This window comes from Hakea prostrata, chromosome 1 (assembly GCF_041222555.1).
Source record: "Hakea prostrata isolate BN-2017 chromosome 1, UWA_Hpros_2, whole genome shotgun sequence".
Taxonomy (NCBI): Eukaryota; Viridiplantae; Streptophyta; class Magnoliopsida; order Proteales; family Proteaceae; genus Hakea; species Hakea prostrata.
The window spans coordinates 14166157-14188252 of record NC_142600.1 but is presented as its reverse complement, the minus strand read 5'-3'; the positions used below and the strand labels follow the sequence as shown (position 1 = coordinate 14188252).

Genomic DNA, 22096 nt, shown 5'->3' with positions numbered 1-22096 from the left:
TGGGGTTGTAGGTCTAGGGTTTAAAAAACTAAATCTGAATCTTTTTCTCAATTGAAGGTTCCCAGTTTAGGGTTTTGGAAAATTAGGGTTTTGAAAGGTAAATAGGACGGGGACCAGGATTCAGTACAAATGGGGGGGGGGGGGATTTGGATCCAAAAGGAAGGGGAATCCTGTGGGAGGGTTGAGAGAATGAGTTTTGGGATTGGATGGGTGAGTGGAGGTAAACCAGCAGCTCTGCCAAAGGAAAGTCCTTCAATCTGAAACCCTAAGAGCTCTACCTGACACCTGAACGTGCTGCACAAACTTCTCAATAATTGTATCCTCAAAACTGTCCTGTTACAAGCATAGACTGTCTATTTTAGTCTTTATTACTGACTCCTAACACAGTAACACTAACTAGCATAAAAATCAGAATCCAAATAGGACTTCTAACTTAAATAGGACTTCTACTAAGAATAGGATTTCTACTAGAAATATCAGTGAGAGATATGATACCCAGGACACTGGACCTGAATATTTTGAAACATGGACCAGAAAAAGCTCATATATGGAGTACCAGAAATAAATCCCCATGAATCCATAATGAATAAATAAATAAGACTACCATCCCTAGTTGCAAAACGCAGTCTAACTCTAATCTACCTTCCATCATCAAAGTATCAACAACCTTACAATATGAACCATAAAAACAAACAACAACTCCACATATACCAAGACAGATCATTCAACCTCAGAACAGATTTTTTTTTTGGGGGTAGAACCCTAGAACAGAAATTTGGATTTTGCAAGAACAGTCTCCTCTAACACAAAAGTTGATATCAGACCTAAAGTTGATGGAATTTCTCAAATAAGAAGTAGCATACATAAGGAAATTGGATCCCTTAGAAAACAAAGAAACAACCAATCTCCACGGAAACACTATAATGATGAAAGATGATATCACCTCTTCCACCAAAGACAAGCAACCTCTTCTCAACCATAGTCGCTGTATGGCCACACCTTGGAGGTGGCAATGATCCAGATACGGATAACTCTGTCCATTCAAGTGAGACTGTTTGAAAACATGCAAAAACATATTGGTTAGATATAATTCCCACCCTTTGATTATAGTTCCATTTAGTAATACATAGCATAAACGAAACCTGAAAACAAAGAAAGGAAGTTAATACTTACTGGTGTCCAAGATATAAACATCTGAGAGCCATTTTTTACCATCCCAGCCACCATACCTGCAGTTAGCTATTACATAGTTAAGATTTCAGGATAAAGAATACCTAAAATCAGAAAATGGATCAGGGAAGTGCCATCTACATAACAATTTTTCTGTTTCCAATGGGTGAAGCTGCTGCAAAGTCACGTGGTGAAGGTAAATCCCCAAAACTGGTCAGCTCTGACCACTGCCAAATATCTGAAGGAAAAAAAAACATCCATCAGATCTCCCAAACACTAGGTCACCCACCGTGCACGGGGAGGGGGGGAGGTGAACTAGCAGTATCAATATCAGCACAAATCAGTGTCATAAAATCTCAAGTACTTTATAGTAAATAAGGGAGAGTGTTGGGCATGCTGCTGGGGATGAGACGTGAGGAGAATAACTCCCAAGGGAGAGAAGGGGGAGAGAGAGAATCATCCAGGGCATAGCGCCAGTTTGTGCCCAGCTTTTATGCAATAAGTAAATAATATGAAAATTGCAGGCAGCTCAGAAATTACCTTTTTTTTTTGGGGGGCGTGGGGGGGTGGGTAAGAGGGTAGCTCAGAAATTACATATGCAAGAAATCTGGACCGCACTTTGGTACACCAATTCACCAACAGAGTGAGTAAAGAAGAGAGATACTGCTGGGGGTGAGATGAAAAGCGAGGGGGATCACAGAGAGGGAGAGAGAGACTCGGGCTGGAGACAGTGCAAGTGTGTGTTTACACAATAAATAAATAACTATGAAAATTGTGGGCAGCTCAGATATTGCATATGCAAGAAACCTGGACCATACTTTGGTACACCAATTCACCAACAAACTGAGTTAACGAGCGACGTCAAATACTAGCAAGATGAACTTAGTGTCCAATGTACCGATATTTTTCACATAGAATTAAACAAATACTTTTTTAAAACGATAAGATGTCAATGATTTCCACTCAGCATGATTCCATGGTTATGCCTCATGTGCTATGCAACCAATGTTGATTTGTACAGTAACACAGGAGGAACAACCAAGGCTCCAGCTGCCTTGCACATAAAACCTCTGAGATACTTCAATGATTAAGTATTCATTAAATAATATGTATATAATAGGTACAAACCAGGTTCTTACCAGTATCAAGAACCCAAAAGTCGCCTAACCTGAACATTCAATTTCATTGGTCAGCAACTTAGTAAGTAACCCAATAAGCAACATCAGTGCCAAGAGATACGACACAATAAACAAATACAACAAACCTTTTGCCACCAGAACGCCCACCAAAGACAAACATATGGCAGTCAATGGCCACAGAAATATGAAATGCTCGTGGGCTTGGGCCCACTTGCCCATTAGACCCATTTCCAGTGCACTCTGGCTGAAACCATAATTTATTCTCTGGAACATCCAACAAAACCCAGTTGAATTAGTACTCATATAAGTAGATACTTCCAAACCCTGCATGTCAATAAAAATGCCCATTCCAGCACGTCAACTTTTATGCTAGCAATCCTTTAAATGTCCACAAGAAGTAAAACATACCCAAAGAAAGGCTCCTAAATTAATATTATTCTTCTCTTCAAAACTCCCCACCCTCCCCTCCCCGCAACCGGCAACCCCACCACACCAACCAAAGAAAATGATAAGGAATGTTACAATCATCTTGAACATCACTCGCTCAATGAATAAACATTAAGAAAATACATAAATCTCAATTGAACATTAAGTAATTTTCTCTCATACTTACAACACTATTATAAAATCCAATTAACTCTGAGTAATTATTTGGAGAAATGTGTTTAATTATAGGTCCAGATGGGTTACTTATGGTTACAATCTGAGTGAGTCCTACTCTGAGTAGGAAAAGAAATATAAGAACATGTAGGAATAGAAAAACTAACCTACTCTAATTAGGAAACTCGTCTAAAATTTAATAGGAAATTGAAACACACTCAAATAAGAGAGGGATTGTATTCGTCTCAACTCTAGCGAGGTAGCGCTAGCTTGAGAGGAACAAATTTGTCTTTCTCAACACATACCTTCAAGGAGGGAATATGCAAGACAGAAGATAGGGTTAGGGTGGAAGAGCAATGAATGGACCCTTTTCCTAGAATTAGAAGATAGGGATCCATTAGCCACATAGACTATGACTCTTCCCGATAAAGAGGTAATATTGATGGAATTTGGTGGAAGAACCAGCATATGTAGCCCCAGAGTCGATAATCCATGAGTTTGATACAATCAAAGCACAAAAGGGGTAGAAGTACCTAAGTGGGCTTCATGCTTAGCAGAAGTAGCAGAGGTAGTCATAGATGACTGGATGTAGTAACCGACAAAGAGCTTGGAGATCGTGTTAGTAGAAGTTGTAGAGTCCATGGTTGTCAAAGCGTTTGCCTAGGCGGCAAGGCAATTTTTCACCCACCTTATTTTGAACTGCTTAGCTGACATGTAGTTTTTTTTACCGCTTTTTCGCCTAGGTACTACTGCTTTGTTGCCTTGTGCACCTTATTGCTGCCTAACACTAAAGCAACCTCTTTTTGACATTTTGTACATAAGAGTTTTTTCTTGATTTTATTTTTTAAATAAAAAATTATTCTACAAAGCCATATATAAATTTAATAGTTAGTCATTTTGGAATTGAGAATCAATGAATCATTAAATGGACAATCACTTGGAAATCGAAATAATGTAATCTATTATTTCATCGTGTTGGGTAAAAAAAAGTGGGAAAAAGGGACATATCAATTCCAATTCCAATTCCGACTCAAAAAAAGTCGGGTTAAAAATAATTTGGTTGAATAGTTTCACTAAACCATATATGAATATCATATATGAGATGAACATATATTTGTGTTCTTTTTTGGATAATTTTTCATAATTATAATTCTAGAATGCTTGTTTTTTTGGATGAATGTAATTATCGAATGTTTGTTTAGTTTATTATAAAAAGTAATTGTATTGAAAAGTAGTTGTAATAAAAAATTTTTATCCAACTGCTTTGGTCACATTATTGCCGCCTAGGTGCCGCTTTGTCACTTAATCGCCTAGGCGGAGCCCCAACCACTTTGGTCGCCTTGCTGCCTTGACAACCATGGCAGAGTCAACTTCAATTTGGTTAACTTGAGTCTTCCCTGATTCTTTCCACCACCAGCCTTTCTTTTTTTGCTACAAAGCCTACGAGCTTCCCATGTAGTTTACAACATTTTTCTTTTGTATGCAATGGTTTACCACAACATTCTCATTTGATAACTTCTTTTGGTGCCACTATACTGTTTCCCAATCTGCAGGCTGACCTGTCAACCGTAGAGGAAGAGAGCATTGCAGCACAAGGACAGCCTTTGGAGCGTACAATGGCGTATGATTCCTCTAAGGTGGGAAAAGGATCTCGGCTGAGAACCTGAAGCTGAATAGGATCATACTCAACACTAAGTCCAGCTAGGAAATCATATACCCAGGTCTCATCAAGGTGCTTGCAATAGGCTACAATGTCTTCAGCATTATTTGGCTGGAAGGTATATTATAATGGTCTATTTTCTGCCACAATGCACTAAGAGTGTTGTAGGACTGAGAGAGTGTAATCTTCTTTTGTTTTGTTTCATGAACTTTCTTGCAGAGTTCATAAACTTAAGCCCTATTTCCAACTTTACCATAGGTATTCTGATTTCTGAGCAGCATTCCAAATACAAGCAGCAGTGCCCAATAGCAAGACAGTCCAATGTAATTCTGATTTCATGGATCCAATTAGAAACACTATTACCAAAGAGTCATGTGTAAGCATCGGTCCTGTGTTGGTCCAGGGTTCTTTGGTTTTACAATAATGCTAGTAATGTGTCCTAGAAGTCTTCTGCCAGTGATAGTGATGTTGGCAGATCTCAACTACATTAGATAGTTTAATCCATGTAATATTAAAGGAGAGAACCAAGGGGCTGGTAGTCATTCTTGTCAGGATTTTTCAGCTGGTCATTATAGGTTCTCCTGTTGTAGTAGATTCAGATGTAGACATCTTACAACACCAGATTTAGGGTTCCAACTAGGGCAAAAGGAGAAAAAGAAATTACAAACTTTAAAAGATCTGAACTGTTTTACTAATGGCAGTCCAGAATAAAGCCCTAAAACAGAATGGTAAAAGAGAAAATTTAAAACAAAAAATATTCCAGACTGATTACCGCCCTAAAAACAGATTGTAGTGGGGTAAAGACTACCAAGGTTAAAAAAAAAATTATTAAAAAAAAAATTATTAAAAAAAAAAAAAAAAAAAGATCTGCCAAACTTTTAGGTGTCCAAGGAAGAAGAAGAACCTCAGGTATAAGGGAGAACAGGTTCAAGGCAGAATTAGTGGGGTTTTAATTTGTAAGGTCATGAAAAAGAAGAGAGAAAGAGGGCAGTAGCTTGATCCATAGAATTCCTAACTGCTGTCCTCAAAAAGGTAGGGTAAGGCTGCAGCTAGTATTTTCTCCCAAAAAGATTTGTAACTGACTTGTAATTCAATCTTCAATTGAATTGAGAAGAGGAACTGACTGTAAGGAGACTGATCCAAGTCCTCTTACAATTGAGTATTGAGAGAAAGAAAACCCTGCTACAATCCAATGTTGAGGAAGAGCTTCTATGTTATAATTTTTGGCAAAAATTTCTTTAAGATGAGGGATCAACTTTTGAGCCTAAGCTCCGATACCATGTGGTGAGCACGAGAGATAATTACTCAGACGATTGTGTTTATTCATAGGGCCAAATGCAGTGCTTATAGTTACAATATAAGCAAGTCCTACATTTGGTAGGAAAAGAAATACAAGAACAAGTATGACTAGAAAAACTAACTAAACTGATTAGGAAACTAGTCTAAAACAGAATAGGAAATTAAACTAAAAAAATACACATTCAAATAGAGAGTCCTACCAGTGTAACCAATCACACAAATTTGTATAACCAGTCTTGTGTTACTACATAAGCTATTTGGTGAAAATTGACATCATTAATGACCTGATGGCTGAAGCATTGTACACTTAATTATAATTAGAGTTTTCAAACATTCATCCCCCAGAAAATCATACCTTATATTAAAGTGCATAAAACTCACACTGTTAAAGTTTTAGTTACATGTCATTGTGAAATGAATAACCTTACTTGTTATGATATTTCTTTTACATGCACCCCTTTGAAAAGACGTGATGTAAACCAGGACCAGGGGTTTTCACCATTTTATGTTATTTCTTGATCGAAATTCAAATCCACACCTACTGGTTCTCAATCTTAGTAAGCATTAACAAATGGGACAGACTTGGCAGTTAAAACAGTGGTAAAGGCCGTTAGGGGTATTTTACTAATCTCCCTAGACATAGGGTTTGCCCAGGAAGTTCCAAAAAAAGGGGAAAGGTTTTAGGGTTTCGAAGGTGATTTAGAGCCTGCTGAAACTGAATTCTAGATATGATTCATATGAATCCTAACATAATCAGAATTCCAGATTTGTATTTTGAATTCAGAGGCCAAATTAAGGTTTCGGCTAGGATGGAAGAAGGCTACTCCTTGCTGTTTCTGCTGAACAGAGCTGACTTCAATTGTTATCCTTTCAACTAGAATGGGATCTAATTGACAGAACTTGATAAAAATCAGATTTCAGGAATTTTAAATTTTCTGTGGAATCTCAAGGAGGAAGATGAAGTGCAGGTGTTTCTAACTTAGGGAAATAGGACTGATTTGTAGAAAATAATGGTAGGGCTTGAGCCTAGGGTTTCCTGCGATCCAAGTGGGAGTGAATGGGGCTGGGAATTAGGATTTCCTAATGGAACTATATTGCTGTATCGCTGGGAAGTGTGGGGAAAGGGGAGGCTGCGGTTACTAGAGAAGGGGCTAGGAGAGTTGTGGGGATTAGGGGCAGGGCTTAGGGTGGTCGTAGTGTTTGGGGACTGCTCCTTAGGGAAGAACAAACGAAGGGAAAAAATAACCCATTTGAATGCAACCATGGTTGTTGGGATACAAGAGTAAGAGAAGAAAGGAGATGAGAAAAGAAGTGAAGAATTGTGGTTTTCCCAACTTTTAAGGACAAAATTGTAATTTTCAAAACCAAAACATAAGGTATGATATTTGGTGGGGATGCCTCGTCTTTAGCATGTTTTTTGAGGGGGTGAGTGTAAAAATCTCAAACTCTGATTTTATCTATACACAGAACAGGAACATGATATTAACTTAATACTTTAATGGTGTGAGTCTTGGAGGACCTAAATGTAAGGTATGATTTTCTAAGGGGATCCCTCATGTTTAGCATGTCTTTTAAAGGGGTGCATGTAAAAACTCGTATAATTATGGTTTATAATTTTAGACCAATTGCAACTTGATCAACTTGATGAGAAAGAGGTTTCACAAAGCGATTATTCTAGGTACATTGGCTCAATCACAAATAAAAAGGGTGATATAGAGGATGATGTTTCCCAAACAATTAAAATAGGGTGCATGAAAGTGGAGAAGTGTATTCGGGATCTTGTATGATCAACATATTCATTTACAGCCCTAAAGGGAACTCTATGAGACTGTTGTATGAACAGCTATGATCTATGGTGTAGAATGTTGGGCTGTTAAGAAATATCATATAGAGAAACACGAGGTAGTAGAAATCTGAATGCTAAGATGGATGAGTGGAAAAACTAGGAATGATAAGGCAAGGAATGACCATATTAGAGCTAGTCTAGGAGTAGTAGCTTAGATAAGCCATAAGCTACAAGAAAGTTGACTAAGGTAGAATAGCCACTACAGAAGCCTTTAAATGCCCCGGTGCAGAGAATGATTTGATCCAAATTGAAGGAATTAGAAGAATTAGCAGCATACCTAAGATAACCTTAGGAGAAGTGATGACAAAGGATAAGCATAATTTAAGCCTTGTATCTAGTATGGCATCAAATAGAGTTGATTAGAAGGCAAGGATCCATGTAACCAACTGCATTTAATTGGGATAAAGCTCGTTGTTGTTTTGCAACTCAATCAACTTACATAGATCTTGGGTGAGGGGAGAACAATTATACAAGCTTCCTTCCACACAGCTTTGATAAATATGAATAAAAATTGTGTCCAAATTTGCAATCATCCCCAAAAAAAAAATGAAGGCTCACCGTGGAAGACGTTATTCTAGTCATTTGAAACCAGACCATAACAAAACACTCCCAAATTTAGACGTATGGTACATTGCCCATAGAAGTACTCAAGGTCTCCTCTTTCAGGAAGAAAATCATCACGGTCATCCATTTAACGCAACACAGTTGGATGAGTTCTAGAACATCCAGAAAAAGGGGAAGCCGGGTGTGGGGTAAATTTCGAACCATGGTTCTAATAGTAGAAGAAGTAACTAAGAGAGCTAGAGAAATACAACTACGATGAAACTTCTAACGAAGATGCGAGCAATAATCTATATTTGATTCTCATAACAGTTGTGAAGCGTTTTTTCAGCGCCAAAAAGGGGGGGAAGTTGGCAAGTTTTGGGGGAATTACAAAGCAATAACGCGACCAAATAACAGAGAGAGAGAGAGAAGAGGTACCCGGATCATAAACGGCAATATCGTTGAGAAATTTCTTATCAACGAATCCACCGAACACAACCACTTTTGATTTCCCAACGTTGACTGCAGTGTGGCCGCTGAAGATCAAAAAAGTTATGGACGTTTAGGGGAAATTTTGAGAAGAAGAAAGCAGGTAGAAAATACAGAAGAAGTTAAAGCACTCTTACCTTCGAGGTTGCGGAAGAGCTCCGCCGAAATCAGTGGAGTCGGCTCGAACCCAGTAATGCATCCCTCCGCCGTCTTTCGATTACGATGCTTCCGGACGACGGATGAAAAGTTTTATTCTCTAGAAATTCTAAGTCTAAATTTATGAAATATACCATTTTGCTCAGTTGGTGTTGAATCTAATGATCACCAGATCCGGATTCGTCTATCAAGAGGTCCCTGATTTTCGAGGAAAAAAAAAAAAGGTGATGGGTTACTTCAACCCTATAAAATCTTGAAATAAAAACCCGAGGGCGGCTCAGTTGGCAAAGCCCAACGCTTCCATGTAGGAGGTCGGAATTCGAATCCCCTCAGGGCCAGGGGCAAAAACTCGTCTATATTAATTATATAAAAAGCGCCTTGAGGATGTAGTCGTGATGCGCGCAAGCTGGCCCAAATGAACCTCATTTCCAAAAAAGAAAAAATCTTGAAATAAAAGTATATTTATTCTAAAATAATAATAATAATAAATTTTAAGTAAGATGAATTACTCAATTGACTAAAGATCAACATTTTCATGGTATGACGTTAAGAGTTCAAGTTCATTCGAGCCTATAAAGTCAAGTTACGAATAAATCGAGCCAAGCAAACCTTAATTCCCCCCTCCCCAAAAAAAAATTAAAATTTTATTTTATATGTACATTTAATTAATGCAAAAAAAAAAATAGCACATAGATTTCCCAAGTAACATATATATAAATTTGCCCTTTCTATTACATATAAGTTTACCGCACATAGAGCATAATTTGACAAAATGAAATTTGTTCCAATACAAGTAAGTTTTCTCCATGACTTAAAAAAAACATTAATTAAAGTTATTTTCCAGTTGACTAGGTGATTACAATATCCATATATCTTGGTACAGAAGCAATCCATTTCAGAAAAAAATTATGCATGGATTTTCTTAGTGAGACTTAAGTATTGTTGTGTTTTTCTAGTGCAAAAAATCGCATGTAGATCCCAAACCCACAAAGTTCTAATATAGAATGCTCAGAATATTTTCAACTTGTTTAATAAATATGATATGACTATATAAGATTATAACCATATATCTTATTATTATAAATCATATAGTTAGTTCCCTTCACCAATCTTCTTCTTTCAGGTTACCGAAACACCTGCGAAAACCATGCCACAAAAGAGAGAGAGAGAGAGAGAAAGGGAGAGGAAAAAACAAAAACTAATTCCCCCTTCTTTCCCCCTTTGATTCTATCATCTTTGAGCTTCCATTTTCATGATGGAAGTCATGGTTTTGTAAGCTATATTTCCTCTAATAGATTCATTTCTAATTAGAGAAGAAGTTTGGTTGTATAAAGAAAGGATAAAATCGTGAAAAACTACACAAAAGGATAAGCTCTGCAGAGCGAACAGGTTAGGATTTAGAAGGAGAAAAAAAAGCAAGCATTAAGCTTTTAGGTTTCAAAGAGAGAGAGATTTCCTCTCTTTATTCTCGACTTTGTTCATTTCTTCTGCCTTGACCTCAATTGCTTGAAGACAAATAGAGAGAGAGAGAGAGAGAGAGGATGGGAAGGTTAAGAAAGTTTGCCTTCTTGGCTATTGTCAACAGGGACTTTTAGTAGGTCGCATAGACCATTATAGCTTAAAGTTCCAGCTTCGGAATTTTCAAAAGAAAAATAAAATATAAAATTGGGTTATTGCTTCTAAAGTGTTTTTTTGGCTTATTTATTTATTTATCTTTTTTTTGGGGGGGGGGATTGGGTGGTTTCCAGCATTTGACCGGTGGTAGGGGCAGTGGTCAGTGATTTCAACAGGGTGAAGGAACAAAATGACTGAAGGGATTTCGATCACCTACTTATATGGTTGATAACAATAGGGTATTAGGTGTATTTTAATTATACCATACTTATTAAATCATAAGAGGGCTTTGCTCTTCGCTCTCCATCTCAGTTCAACCCCTCTCTCTGATTTTCTTCCCCTATTGTACGCAAAATCCATTGATATGTAGAGAGATGTGAGAAGAGGATGGAGACATTCCAGAAGCAGCAAAAGAAATTGAGTACCCAAGTGCAAGAAGCCAAGAACTCGGCTACTATTGCGTAATTGAGTACCCAAGTGCAAGAAGCCAAGAACTCGACTACTATTGCGTACTTTAGTTTCAATCTTAAATTGGACGAGAAAACAACTCAATCTCACCACTGATTGCGGTGATTTGTGTTTTTAACAGTAAAAATAGGGAAATTTTTAAAATCAGCATTGGTTTTTTATTCATACTACCAACTCCATGCATGGTTGGGCAATCAAGGCAAATTTGATGTTGGATGTTCTTAGCTTGCAAAAGCAAATTAATTTATTAGTTTTTGGGGAAGCGTATTGCAAGTCATTGATCTATATGCAGTCAAGATTTATGCATTATGCATGATCTTTGGAATTTTTTCCCTTACAACTATTTATTTGGAAAGACTATCTATAAATTTAGATAGAATCTCTATAAGGAAGTATAATAATCTCGAGTCCTGATTTTCTCCAAAAACATAGGAATTCTCCTCAAATACCTTCATCCTATGCTAAGTGTCTTATTGATTTTTTTCGTGTGACTAAACGTCTTAAGAGAAAGAAGATGGTTTCCTTTCCATTCTTATTGGTTTCCCTCTCTCTTTCTTTTTAATCGTGAAACCGTGATAATACTTTATTTTTAAGCATATAGCTCTCTCACCTGGACCCTCCATGCAGTAGAAGAGCACCAGGTTAATACATCCATAGAATCAACCTTGAAAGGCCAGGAATTAAAGACTAGCAATCTGCATTCAGGATGGCTCTAAACGCTCTTACCTGTCCTTGAACCTGGGACTTTTCCTTCTGCCTGAGGAGAGATTCAGAATGGAAAAAACAGACAGCAACACTAAGACAAAAACATTTGGTGTCCCATAGCCAGGATTCACCCTCCTCGGAGGAGAAATTCCCAATTAAATGTTGTAACACCCATGCAATCCCAGCAAGCAAGCAAGCAAGATTAAGTGATATTTGTGATGGATACGTTGAGTTGCAGCAAAGATATTGTTCCATATGGTATCACTCATCTGCCATAATGAGTCAGTACATTTGTTTTGCACCGAGCTTACACATTGACTGCAGACGCCATGCATCTTCCTGAAAGGATTTAACTTAAATTGCAATAAAGTTGACGGGTACACAGAATTCAATAATCCATAATGTTCAAGTGTCTGGGTTTTCTCTCTTACCCCGCCCCCCAACAAAAAAAGAAAAGAAAAAAAGAAGGGTATGGGTTGTTCCATTCATCATGGTCTCTCCTTTATTGCCCATCCAAGATGCTCAACCTGCGAAACCAAGGACAGCAGTGGTCCACTTTATGTCTATTTTTCTGTCACAAGGTTCTGAAATGTCACACCAAGTGGGGGTGTCTCGAGGCCTTGCTACAAACCTCCACAACCAATTTAATCCTCTACCAAAGCATAGACAACCGCCGTTCTACAAGGAGAATAGACCAAAAATGAATGGGGCCGATTATCGTACTTCTTCTCCTGCATCAGTATGAATAGCACAATAAGGGTCCTCTTCATTTCCAGGTAATTAAAGAGTCTCCAGTATTTGTTTACTTACAGTGGTAAAATATTCTGCTCTGTGATCAATCCTATCAAAGCCACCAAACAGCTTTTCATCTGAATCTAGGACCACCTGGAAGAGAATGTAAACACAATTCTAAATGGGCAAGTGATAAAAATATCAAAATATGAGGAGGAAAAGTTGAGGCTTGTGATTATTAACTAGAGTTAAATCAGATGAAATAAAGTTCAATTTATGGAAAAATTATTTTATCCTTGAAAAGTAAGAAGCAGCAAAATATACGATGAGAATCATCCTAAAAATAATAATATTGATGCATCATGGTAAGCATTTCAGTTTGTAGGAGAATTAAAACTCCCTCTTTCTCCTTCCCTATCTCTTTACAACTGCCAAGTTCAGCAAACACATCATTCAACACTAAGAGTTTCATGATACTAGGTAGAGCAAATTGTGCATTTCATTCCGATTCTTCCTCGCAACCCACCAAACCCTCCCCAACACCAGGGGAAAAAAAAGAAAAAGAAAAAAAAAAAACAGCAAACCTTCCTCTTGAAAAATTTAGATTGGTGTCTAGGGTTTAGTTTACTTATTGCTTTTTATGGATCTTTTTCACTTCTTCAGTTAGTTTAATTTAAGAGCAAAATGCATACACACTCATTGTAAATAATTATATCTACAACTCTTAATGTTTTTGGAATTTCTAAAACATTCCTTGCATTTTGATTAAATGACAATTACTCCTACAGTTACTTTAAAACTGTTAGGTGAAGATGTCATCACCAAAATAATTTCAAAATCCTCATAATACCTTAAGTGAGTATGTCATCAACCCAAATAATTTCATAAATCATAATCCCCATAATACCCTTACATGACAAAAAGATCCACTCACGTTTACATCTGCCTTCTACTCCTCCATTCCAAAGAACCAACTTGTGTTCCTCTCAATCAAGAGGAACAAGGACAAATTTATTAAGCCCAACCCATCCCTTCTATCCGTTCTTTTTGTTTCCTTAGTCTTCTCCACTTCTGCTTCATTGCTTAACAATCCATTATAACCATTGTAGCCCATCATGGTGATGCAACCAGAAGGGCCAACCCTAGAAAAGCCCCCACTAGCTGAATGAGGGCCTAGGGATGCTGCCCAGCACCCTCAGCTCAAGGAGGAAGCTGAACCTGGCCAGGGGTAATTTGATCATTTTGGGTCCTCTAGTCACACCCAATCTGACCTAGTTTGATTGAGTCCTGTTAGAAGTTTAAATCTACTTTTATTTTTAAATTTAGTCCTTGTTTGTCAAGTCATGACAGATTCCGGTTCAAGTAGCAATGAAGTTGGAATCCTTTTTCAGATTAGACTCCTTTTTAAGTTGGGAGTTCTTTAATTCTGCAACTCTTCCTTAATTTGCTTTCTAGTCCTAGTATGAGTATGCGTTCTATTCCAAATAGAATTCCTTGTCTTGTTGAGTCCTAGTAGGAATCCTTTATTGTAGAGGCTATAACTAAAGCCATTCACATGTAAACATGGCAGTTAATGATTATTAAAATTTGATTTTAGGATATTTGAGGAATGTTGGAGATTGGAAAGCCTGTGGCACCTAGGAGCTTTTCTATTTTCGTCACTTTTCACTCAGTCCTCTTCTACAAACAAGTACATACACACCCCTACCCCTGCTTCTACCCTCTCCCTTCTTCCTCCCCCTTGTGCAACCCCATTCCCCAACCCTCTCTCCTTGCGGATCCACCCCTTCTCTCCCCATACCCTATTTTTTCATATTTTCTGACCCCAACCCAAATCCCTTCCCTTTCCTTACCTTCGACTTCCATCTCCCATCTCTTTTCCCTCACTTAAACCCTAAATTCTGCAATTTATTTTCTTCACACAAACCCTAACAACCCTAGACCTTCTCATCCCTAGATCTCTCAAGTCCCACACCCGAATCCAACTCTTTTGGATTCACCATCCCCTCCCTCCCCTCCACCTTTGATCCCAACCCTAATCCAAGCCACCCTTTAGAAACCCTAAAATTGAAAAAACCCAAATTATTTAAACCCTAGAATCCTGATCTTAAATCTGATTCTTAGAAACAACACAATTCAGATTTAAATCCCTAAAATCCTAACCCTCTCCTTGCTAGCTGAACCAATTCCACAACATGGTAAAAGATCTCGCTCTCGAGGGAGATCTTGCCACCTTGAAAAACCGAGTTCTCAACCGAGATGGAGAGATCTCGGTCAAGATGTGTGATCTTTTTGGCGTCAACTCGGTGGCCCATCTCGGTGAGTTTTAAGGTCCTGGTTAGATTGAAACTTGGCATTTAGCCTATTTAAGGCCTTTTGAACACACTGGTGCCCTTGGATTTATGAGGAAACAACCCTAAGTATGATTTATAAGTCTACCCATAGTGTGAAACTGAAATGCTATAGGACTGGGAAATGCAAGATTATACAATATGTAATATAGAACCTTTAAGACATATAAATGAAAAGCAAGTGTATCAAATACATCAAATAACTTAAATGTCATCAAAATTCCATCCATATGACCATATGAGTATCACAATCTCGACCCTCGAGAATAGAATAATAAAATTAACCAATAGAGGTTCTGTATAAGTCATTAACTCATAAGTTCATAAGACAAGCAGAGAAAGATTGATCTTCCTTTGGTGTTGTTGAGTGCTAAGAGTAGTTGCAAGTGAAAATCCAGCTAAAATCCGCAAAAAATCTAGAGAAAATTAAGAGTTTCAACGAGATATGGTGAGATTTAGGGCGAGATATAGCAAGATATGGTGAGATCTCAAGCAAGATATCCCATTTTGCAGAACTTGCCTCCCAATCTCGTTTCGGTTAACCAAAAAAAAAAAAAAAAAAAAAAATCTCGCAAGATCCCCCACCATGGTCATCACTCCCCTCAACCTTGACATACCCCTAGAAACCCTAGCTGCAGGGTTTATAAGTCACAACCTGCCGCAGGGTGTATTTAGCCCTAATTAGCTGTTGTCCATCTGTGAATTGCCCTAAGAAGTCATTATTGCAGGGGTTAAGAATCCTAATTTACTGCTGAACTCAAATTGAGTGATCCTGTAATTTAGCCCTCAATTTGGGGGTTACATCACATGGAGAATTGATCATTAGGCTACACACTCAGATAAACGAAGAAATCTGCAAACCCAATAATTAATGCAGTAATTATTGGTCATAGGTAGGAAATTGACCCTATTTCTACTAAAACCCCAGGTTCCCACCACATCTACTTCACTGACAACGTGAATTTGTCAACCCTGATCCAGGCCACTTTTTTGAGGCAGTTCAGCAGTTGGCCTTTGGCTCCAGTCGTACTCCTTCAATGTTAGCTAACCAGACCCTCTGGAGGTTCTCTCTGATTTCCTGGTGGAATCATTCTAGCTACATGAAAAGGATCCATCTTCAACCTCTGCCCCTGTCATCGTCCAACCCAATCCCACCCAGGGAGACGTCACAGCTCCCAAAAGAAGCTGGATTCAGTAGTGGTTTTCACTGTCTGTATAAAACCATAAAAATGGGAGTCAGATTTTGAATGGTGGATTGCAAAGGCTGAAAAGTTCGTGAAGATGACAACAGAAATGGTGCAGGTTCAGCTTGATGTCACAGAGAGGGATATGGGATGAAGTGGAGGCTTGCGGGGTATAAGAGGGAGAAGGGGGTAAAGGCAGAGGAAGGAGGGTAAAATTACAACAGTGATTATCTTATAAAATATAAGAAAGCAATATTGTCATTTCATGTAAAAGTTAACCGTGTTGGACCCAGAAGGGATGGATTATTTTTTAAAATTTGGAGGGTAGTACACATAATCGTTTGCAACTCCAGGGGGTTTATACGTTATTTGTTCTTGATTTAATTCTTGATTTAAAATATTCCAGAAGCTTATGAGAGACTGAATAAGCTACAAAAACCTGGAAGTGTAAGCTGCGTAACAAGGGTGGAAGATGAAATGAGTTACATAAGAACTAGCTACACTTTTAGCCTCTTATTCAATGCATTAACTCCATCAGCTACCCAAACAAAAATTTGCCACTGCTAGTTTTAGTACTTCGCTACCATAGGTAATTTAATTCTTCTCCATTCAAATTATTCTCAGATCAAAATCATTTGAAACAAATATATATGATCTTCTGATTACAAGAAAAGGATAAAAAGAAATAATTGCAGAAGAATATGCATTCCATTGAAATCTTATAGAACACAAAGTACATGAGGAAGCAATACCTTGTACTTTCCTGGCTTCATGCAGCCGATCCGGAAATCTGAATAACTATTATTCCAATGAAAATTGAATACAAATACCAAATTCCCTCGCTCAAAGACAATCGTCCTATCTTCTTCATCTTTTCGTGATATATACTGGTGCCTCGAAGTCATGAACTGAAACAAAGGCTTGAAACCTCAGACTCTCAGAGTGCACCAAAATTTAAAAAATACCGGAGCCCAGTGGCAGTATTAAAGATTTACATTCAGAAATTGCAGCAACATTTGAAAAATAAAGCAATCAATTCACAAAGCTAATAGCTAATCAGTTTTCTCAGACCACATCCCAAAAATTTTCTTTTCACTAGATAAACAAACTAACATTTAATATTTGATACCTTACCATCTATGGACCATTATATTTTCAGTACTCGCCATCAGAATGACAAATAATACGTAGAATACATACACAATATTTCTCCTCCAGGTGTTGCATTGCTCGATCAAACTCTTGCATACCATGATATCTTAGATAGACTGCATCCCCCTGCAGCATATATAATCAATATTGATAAGGATAAGGAAGATGGAATATGGAAGTCATTCTTCAAAAACTAAATTACAAGGTGGGGGGTTGAGGGAACCTACTCATTCAACAACTTTTCTACTCTTGTCGAGAATAAACATGATTTCAACATGCTCTCTGTAATGTTTACCAAAAGCATTGTTGTCTTTGTACCAAAATGAGCCAACACTTAAGGTGAGAACCATATTAGATGTATATTTGCCATATCCCAATCATGTTTTCCATATTGTAGGTATCTTCCCTCATCATCTAAGTATATACACCATGAAACATACAACTGCCTTGGGCAACTATGAAACTTAATAATTGGTGTATCCTGGATCTCAATAATTCTTTATTTCGGTCATAAGTCCATCTTTTGTAGGGTTGGGCCCGTATAGCTCCCCTCACCCTCTCTCTCCTTCTTTGTCCCATCCCCTTTTGGTGCTTTTAGTAATGATATATTATTCATCCCAAAAAAAAAAAAAAAAGAAAAAAAAAAAAAAGAAAAAAAGAAAGAAAAAAAAAAAGATAGAAAGAAAGAAGAAGAAGAAGAAAAAAGAAGAAAAAATAATTCATGTTAAAAGAGGACAGAAAGCCTAGATACAAACATATGTAGAGTTCCACGAACTACTATATAAACAAAAAGCACGTGAACAAAATTTACTTTTTCCTATTTGAACAAATACTTGAGAACACACATCGGTCTAATAATATAAAACAGTACTTGGGACTTACAAGGTCAAATCTACGCCGACATTTGTCATAGCTGTCATTATTTCCAGGGATTACTTTCCCATCAGCCAGGTGTTGCTCGCCTCTTGGAAAATCTATCCATTCTGCAGGGGGAAAAAGATTATTCAAATATTTAAACAAAGAAACAAATCTTGTATTGACCAATCTACATATTTTTACCCGGATGCCCAAATTCATTTCCCATGAAGTTCAAATATCCTTCTCCACCTAAACCCATGGTGATTAGCCTGATCATTTTGTGCAGTGCTATTCCTCGATCTATCACAGGCGTTGAAGGTCCATCCAAAGCCATGAAATCATACATGTCCTGAAGATGAAAAAAATGAATGATATATAAGAAAAGGTTTATATACATACACCTGTTATCTGCATTTCTCCACCGGCGGGATTGTGGTGTAAAATAGGCAAACTTTAATTACTTTGTCCATTACCATAACAAACCAAATTATCAATAAAATGTAGCAGATTCCTAAATCTTTTAATAATGATAGATGATCACCAAAAAGCTTTGTAAAAACCAAGTGTTCAACTTCAGAAAATAATAGATTCTGATCCTAGATGAACATTAGCATTGACATCAATAATGTTATTTGCTTGTATCAGCCAAGGCTGATAGTTAATAAGCCTTCCTTTTTGTCAGAAAGGTAATTTGCATGTATTTTCAAGGGTCCATCACAGTAACAAACATGTGTCTCTCCTATAAAGAGGGATAGATAGTTGACCACCCTCTATACTAGTTTCACAATGCAAGGGATTCATGTTTATATATTTACATACATTTCAAAGTCATCTCCAGGTCTGGCCACCTTAGTATTCCTCTATTAGAAAAGCTAATTACCCCATTGTGTAAGTTACCCAACCTATATACCATTTCCTTTGAAGCCAATTGCATTCAGGTTAAGATTCTTTGCATGGCAATGTTTGTAGCATAGAAGATGGAACCCATGTTTGCCATCACTTTTGGCTCTGTGGATATTCAAGCAACTTCCAATATGGAGAATCTCGAGGGCAATCCTGGTCTCTGCTATTGGAAAAGTTTCAGGGAAAAGTAACTAAGAAAGGTGCTTTACTAAAACAAAATAAGGACTGGATAAAGAAACAAAAACCCCTGACATCTGCACTCAGCCTCTGAGTACAAGTCAGAGAATTTTCACATATGTCACTGGTTCATTATTAATAACTACTGAGTGTTTACTTCATCTAGGTAAAGCCTTACTAGATCCCACCCTCCATAATTCTAGATCAAAATTTATTACTGTATAACCTCACTAGCTTGGGGAGATGAATCCAACCAGTCATCTGAGATATCCATGTAGGAAAGAGAGAACTTAGAAAGGAGCAAGTGGCACACAAAGGAGGTGAATCCGAACTCATTAGGAGATAGCTTGCCCAATATGAATATAGATAATAGGCTCCCCTGGGAGTGCAATCAGGGAAGCTTGCTAAGAAACAAGCCTTTATCCTTATGGGATTCCCTCCTTCGAAGGCCAGAAACTTTACCAATGATGGAGTGACTGAGAATCATCTTTCTGTTAATTACACTACTGGACCCGACTTGGAAGTGGCAGTCAGAAAACAGTAAAGTCCTGATAGAAAAGCAACCCAGAAACTTGTGAAATCAAGCTTGTCAATGTTTGTGCTAAGAGTAAATGACCAGGGGTACCGTGGGGGTACTCATGTTATGTGCATGTTAGTTATTAGCGTACTTACTGTTTTACCCCTTTCCTTATTACTTGGATGACAAGCAAATCCATTGCTAGGCTAAGTTTCTAATCTTGTAATGTAATCTAGTCCCAATTTTGGTGCAACCCAGTTTAGGAATTTATTCCTAGAGTGGGATTGGATATGTGACTGTAATTTATAAATAAAGGCTAGCCTGAGGAAGAGAGTTTCACGCAAAACCTCTATCCCTTTTGCTACATACCTCCTCCCTCATTCTTCCCTTCTCACTCTGCAGTTCTGGTTCCCTAAACTGCAGCCACTGTTGCATGATATCAGAGCTTAAAACTGATCTTAGTGAAGTCCTTGCCTCTGTGGTTTTGAGAATCCTTCCTCACTTCTCTTTTCATACTGCCACTACATTGCTGTTTACCGACCAGACCATTATGGTAAAGGCTTGGACCGTTTCTGTTTTAAGTCTGATTGGTATTACTTGCACCTGAAATGGAGATGGCCTGAACTGGAGGAACTTTTTTTCTTTTTGGTTTATGTGATGAGTGATTGGTGCATGATTCATCCATTTGATGGATATGCAAGTCAGGGACTTTATCCTTCTAGTCACAAGGATCACTAGATCCAAAATTGGAGGTTTTCTCATTGCTTGATTCTGTTCATTGGATACGCCTATAGTCTCGGCAGATACCCTGCTTTTCCTTTTCTTTTTTTTTAAGGAGGGGGGTGACCTGCAAGTCTCCCTCAGGTACTTCTTTCTTCTACATAAATCTGCCCTTTGGGGCTTTGGTTATCCTATCAAGGTACTATATTCTCCCTGTTTACTTCACTAATTTGATATAAGTCAGGTTGCACTATTACTTCCTCTGTTTTTTGGGCAATTCACAACCCCTGGTTTTTAGATATGTTGCTGGTTCTTGAATTTGTAATAGTACAACCTCTGTTTCTCTTCAGTTGCACTGCTGCTACAGCTTCTGCTTCAAGTTTTATTGTTGGTTCTTGAGTTTGCTGCCTCTGTGATATACTGCCAGTACAGTTTGTTGTGAGTTATATCTTTTTCTCTTCCATTGCTGAATCGAAACACATAGCTGATATTTTACAAGTTCAGATCACCACCATTAAATTATCAAATTAAATGGTGTTTCTAATTCATTGTTATAGGCCAAGCTGTTAAGGCTTACACACTTGCTACGGAAAACCAAAATATATTAAGGAGGACCCACCTAATTCTGATCTTAAAACCCCTGCTTTTGTTATTGCACATGATGAGCGGACAAGAGAAAATTTTACTGTCAAGAACTGGTTGTGGAATAGTGTTGAGCCCTCTATCACTGCAAATGAGATGTTCCATAAGTTGGTTAATGGAGAATGGAAGACCTTCATGAGAGCTACTCCCAAAATCTGTTTGAAGCTTGAAATTTATTCGTTCAGTTCACATAGGTTGTAGTCAGACACAAGGACAAGGCTTCTAGTGGAAGCAAAAGAGATATGATGCAGATAATTTTTTTTAACGGGTTGATTAGAAATCAGCTATTGGTTGGGCAATGTATGTGTGTACCTTTGACCCAATGTGTTTTCCTTATAAGGGGGTGCTTTCAATAGGCCTATAACATGGAGAAAGACTAGGCATATGGGAACCATTAGGTTATCTTTATCTATTTATTTGCATTATTATTAAGTGAATAAGTTGGACTGGATTAGGATTCTACAAGTCTAGTCCTGTTTTGAGTCAGTTTCCTAGTCAATTTAGGTTACAAAATTAGTTAAGGAATGGGTTAGGTTACCCTTTTAGTGTTTGAATTGTTTTGATTCTTCTATTTAAGTTTGTAAGGTGGTCTAGCTTTGTAGACCCGGAGCAGGAGGCATGGAATTCACAAAGGAGAATAGTACTCTAATATGCATCAGCAGGTAGCCTGGTACTGACATTTCATGAAGGATTTAGATTACAAGGAATCTATTAAGTCCAGCTGCTCTTTCTGAAATCATTACTCTTCATTCTCCTGTGCTCTAGCAATTGACCACTACCATGTAGTTAGGTAGGGACAATCAATCCGCAGTGACAGGAATGACGTACACATCAACGGTAACTCAAAAATCAACCATTAAGAAAAGAAAGAGCTACTGAAACCAAGCCAGGTGGTGGAGCAGAGAGCCACAGATCTGATGTGAACCTTACATCCAAGTTCAGCAAGCCCACAAACTGGCATTCAACATAATGGGTCACATATGGCCATATGGGTATCAACTAAACCTCCACATCTGAGACTGCAACTATTAATCATGGGGGGACCGTCTCTCAATATGAAAAGCAGAATAGTTGTCAGAAAACAGAGAATGTTAGGTAATTTCAGAAACCCAGTGATTGATCAAAGAGTTAGGAAGGGGAAGGGGTAAACATAGAAAGAAGGATAGGAGAG

General features: G+C 37.8%; 2 protein-coding genes across 7 annotated transcripts in view; both read right to left on the bottom strand.

Annotated features, from left to right (window-relative positions):
• Positions 1-9111, bottom strand: part of LOC149027685 (Galactose oxidase/kelch repeat superfamily protein) — a 32324-nt gene extending 23213 nt beyond the window's left edge. For 2 of the 4 annotated variants that reach the window (XM_089164945.1, XM_089164936.1), the window contains exons 1-7: positions 8884-9110; positions 8696-8793; positions 2435-2573; positions 2310-2338; positions 1312-1408; positions 1174-1229; positions 944-1051 (exon numbers count right to left, since the gene is read on the bottom strand). In XM_089164945.1, coding sequence (XP_089021071.1) covers positions 944-1051; positions 1174-1229; positions 1312-1408; positions 2310-2338; positions 2435-2573; positions 8696-8793; positions 8884-8945 — 589 coding nt within the window. In that variant the 5' untranslated portion in view covers positions 8946-9110. Of the gene's footprint in view, positions 1-943; positions 1052-1173; positions 1230-1311; positions 1409-2309; positions 2339-2434; positions 2574-8695; positions 8794-8883 lie in introns of all 4 variants that reach the window. The other 2 variants (XM_089164953.1, XM_089164958.1) reach the window with 2 other exon arrangements.
• Positions 9112-11887: 2776 nt separating this feature from the next.
• Positions 11888-22096, bottom strand: part of LOC149027684 (1,4-alpha-glucan-branching enzyme 2-2, chloroplastic/amyloplastic-like) — a 50791-nt gene continuing 40582 nt past the window's right edge. Inside the window, exons 17-22 of one of the 3 annotated variants that reach the window (XM_089164909.1) lie at positions 18168-18315; positions 17991-18091; positions 17157-17234; positions 16709-16864; positions 12500-12574; positions 11888-12420 (exon numbers count right to left, since the gene is read on the bottom strand). In XM_089164909.1, the coding sequence (XP_089021035.1) occupies positions 12334-12420; positions 12500-12574; positions 16709-16864; positions 17157-17234; positions 17991-18091; positions 18168-18315 (645 nt within the window). In that variant the 3' untranslated portion in view covers positions 11888-12333. The remainder of the gene's footprint in view (positions 12421-12499; positions 12575-16708; positions 16865-17156; positions 17235-17990; positions 18092-18167; positions 18316-22096) is intronic. The other 2 variants (XM_089164917.1, XM_089164924.1) reach the window with 2 other exon arrangements.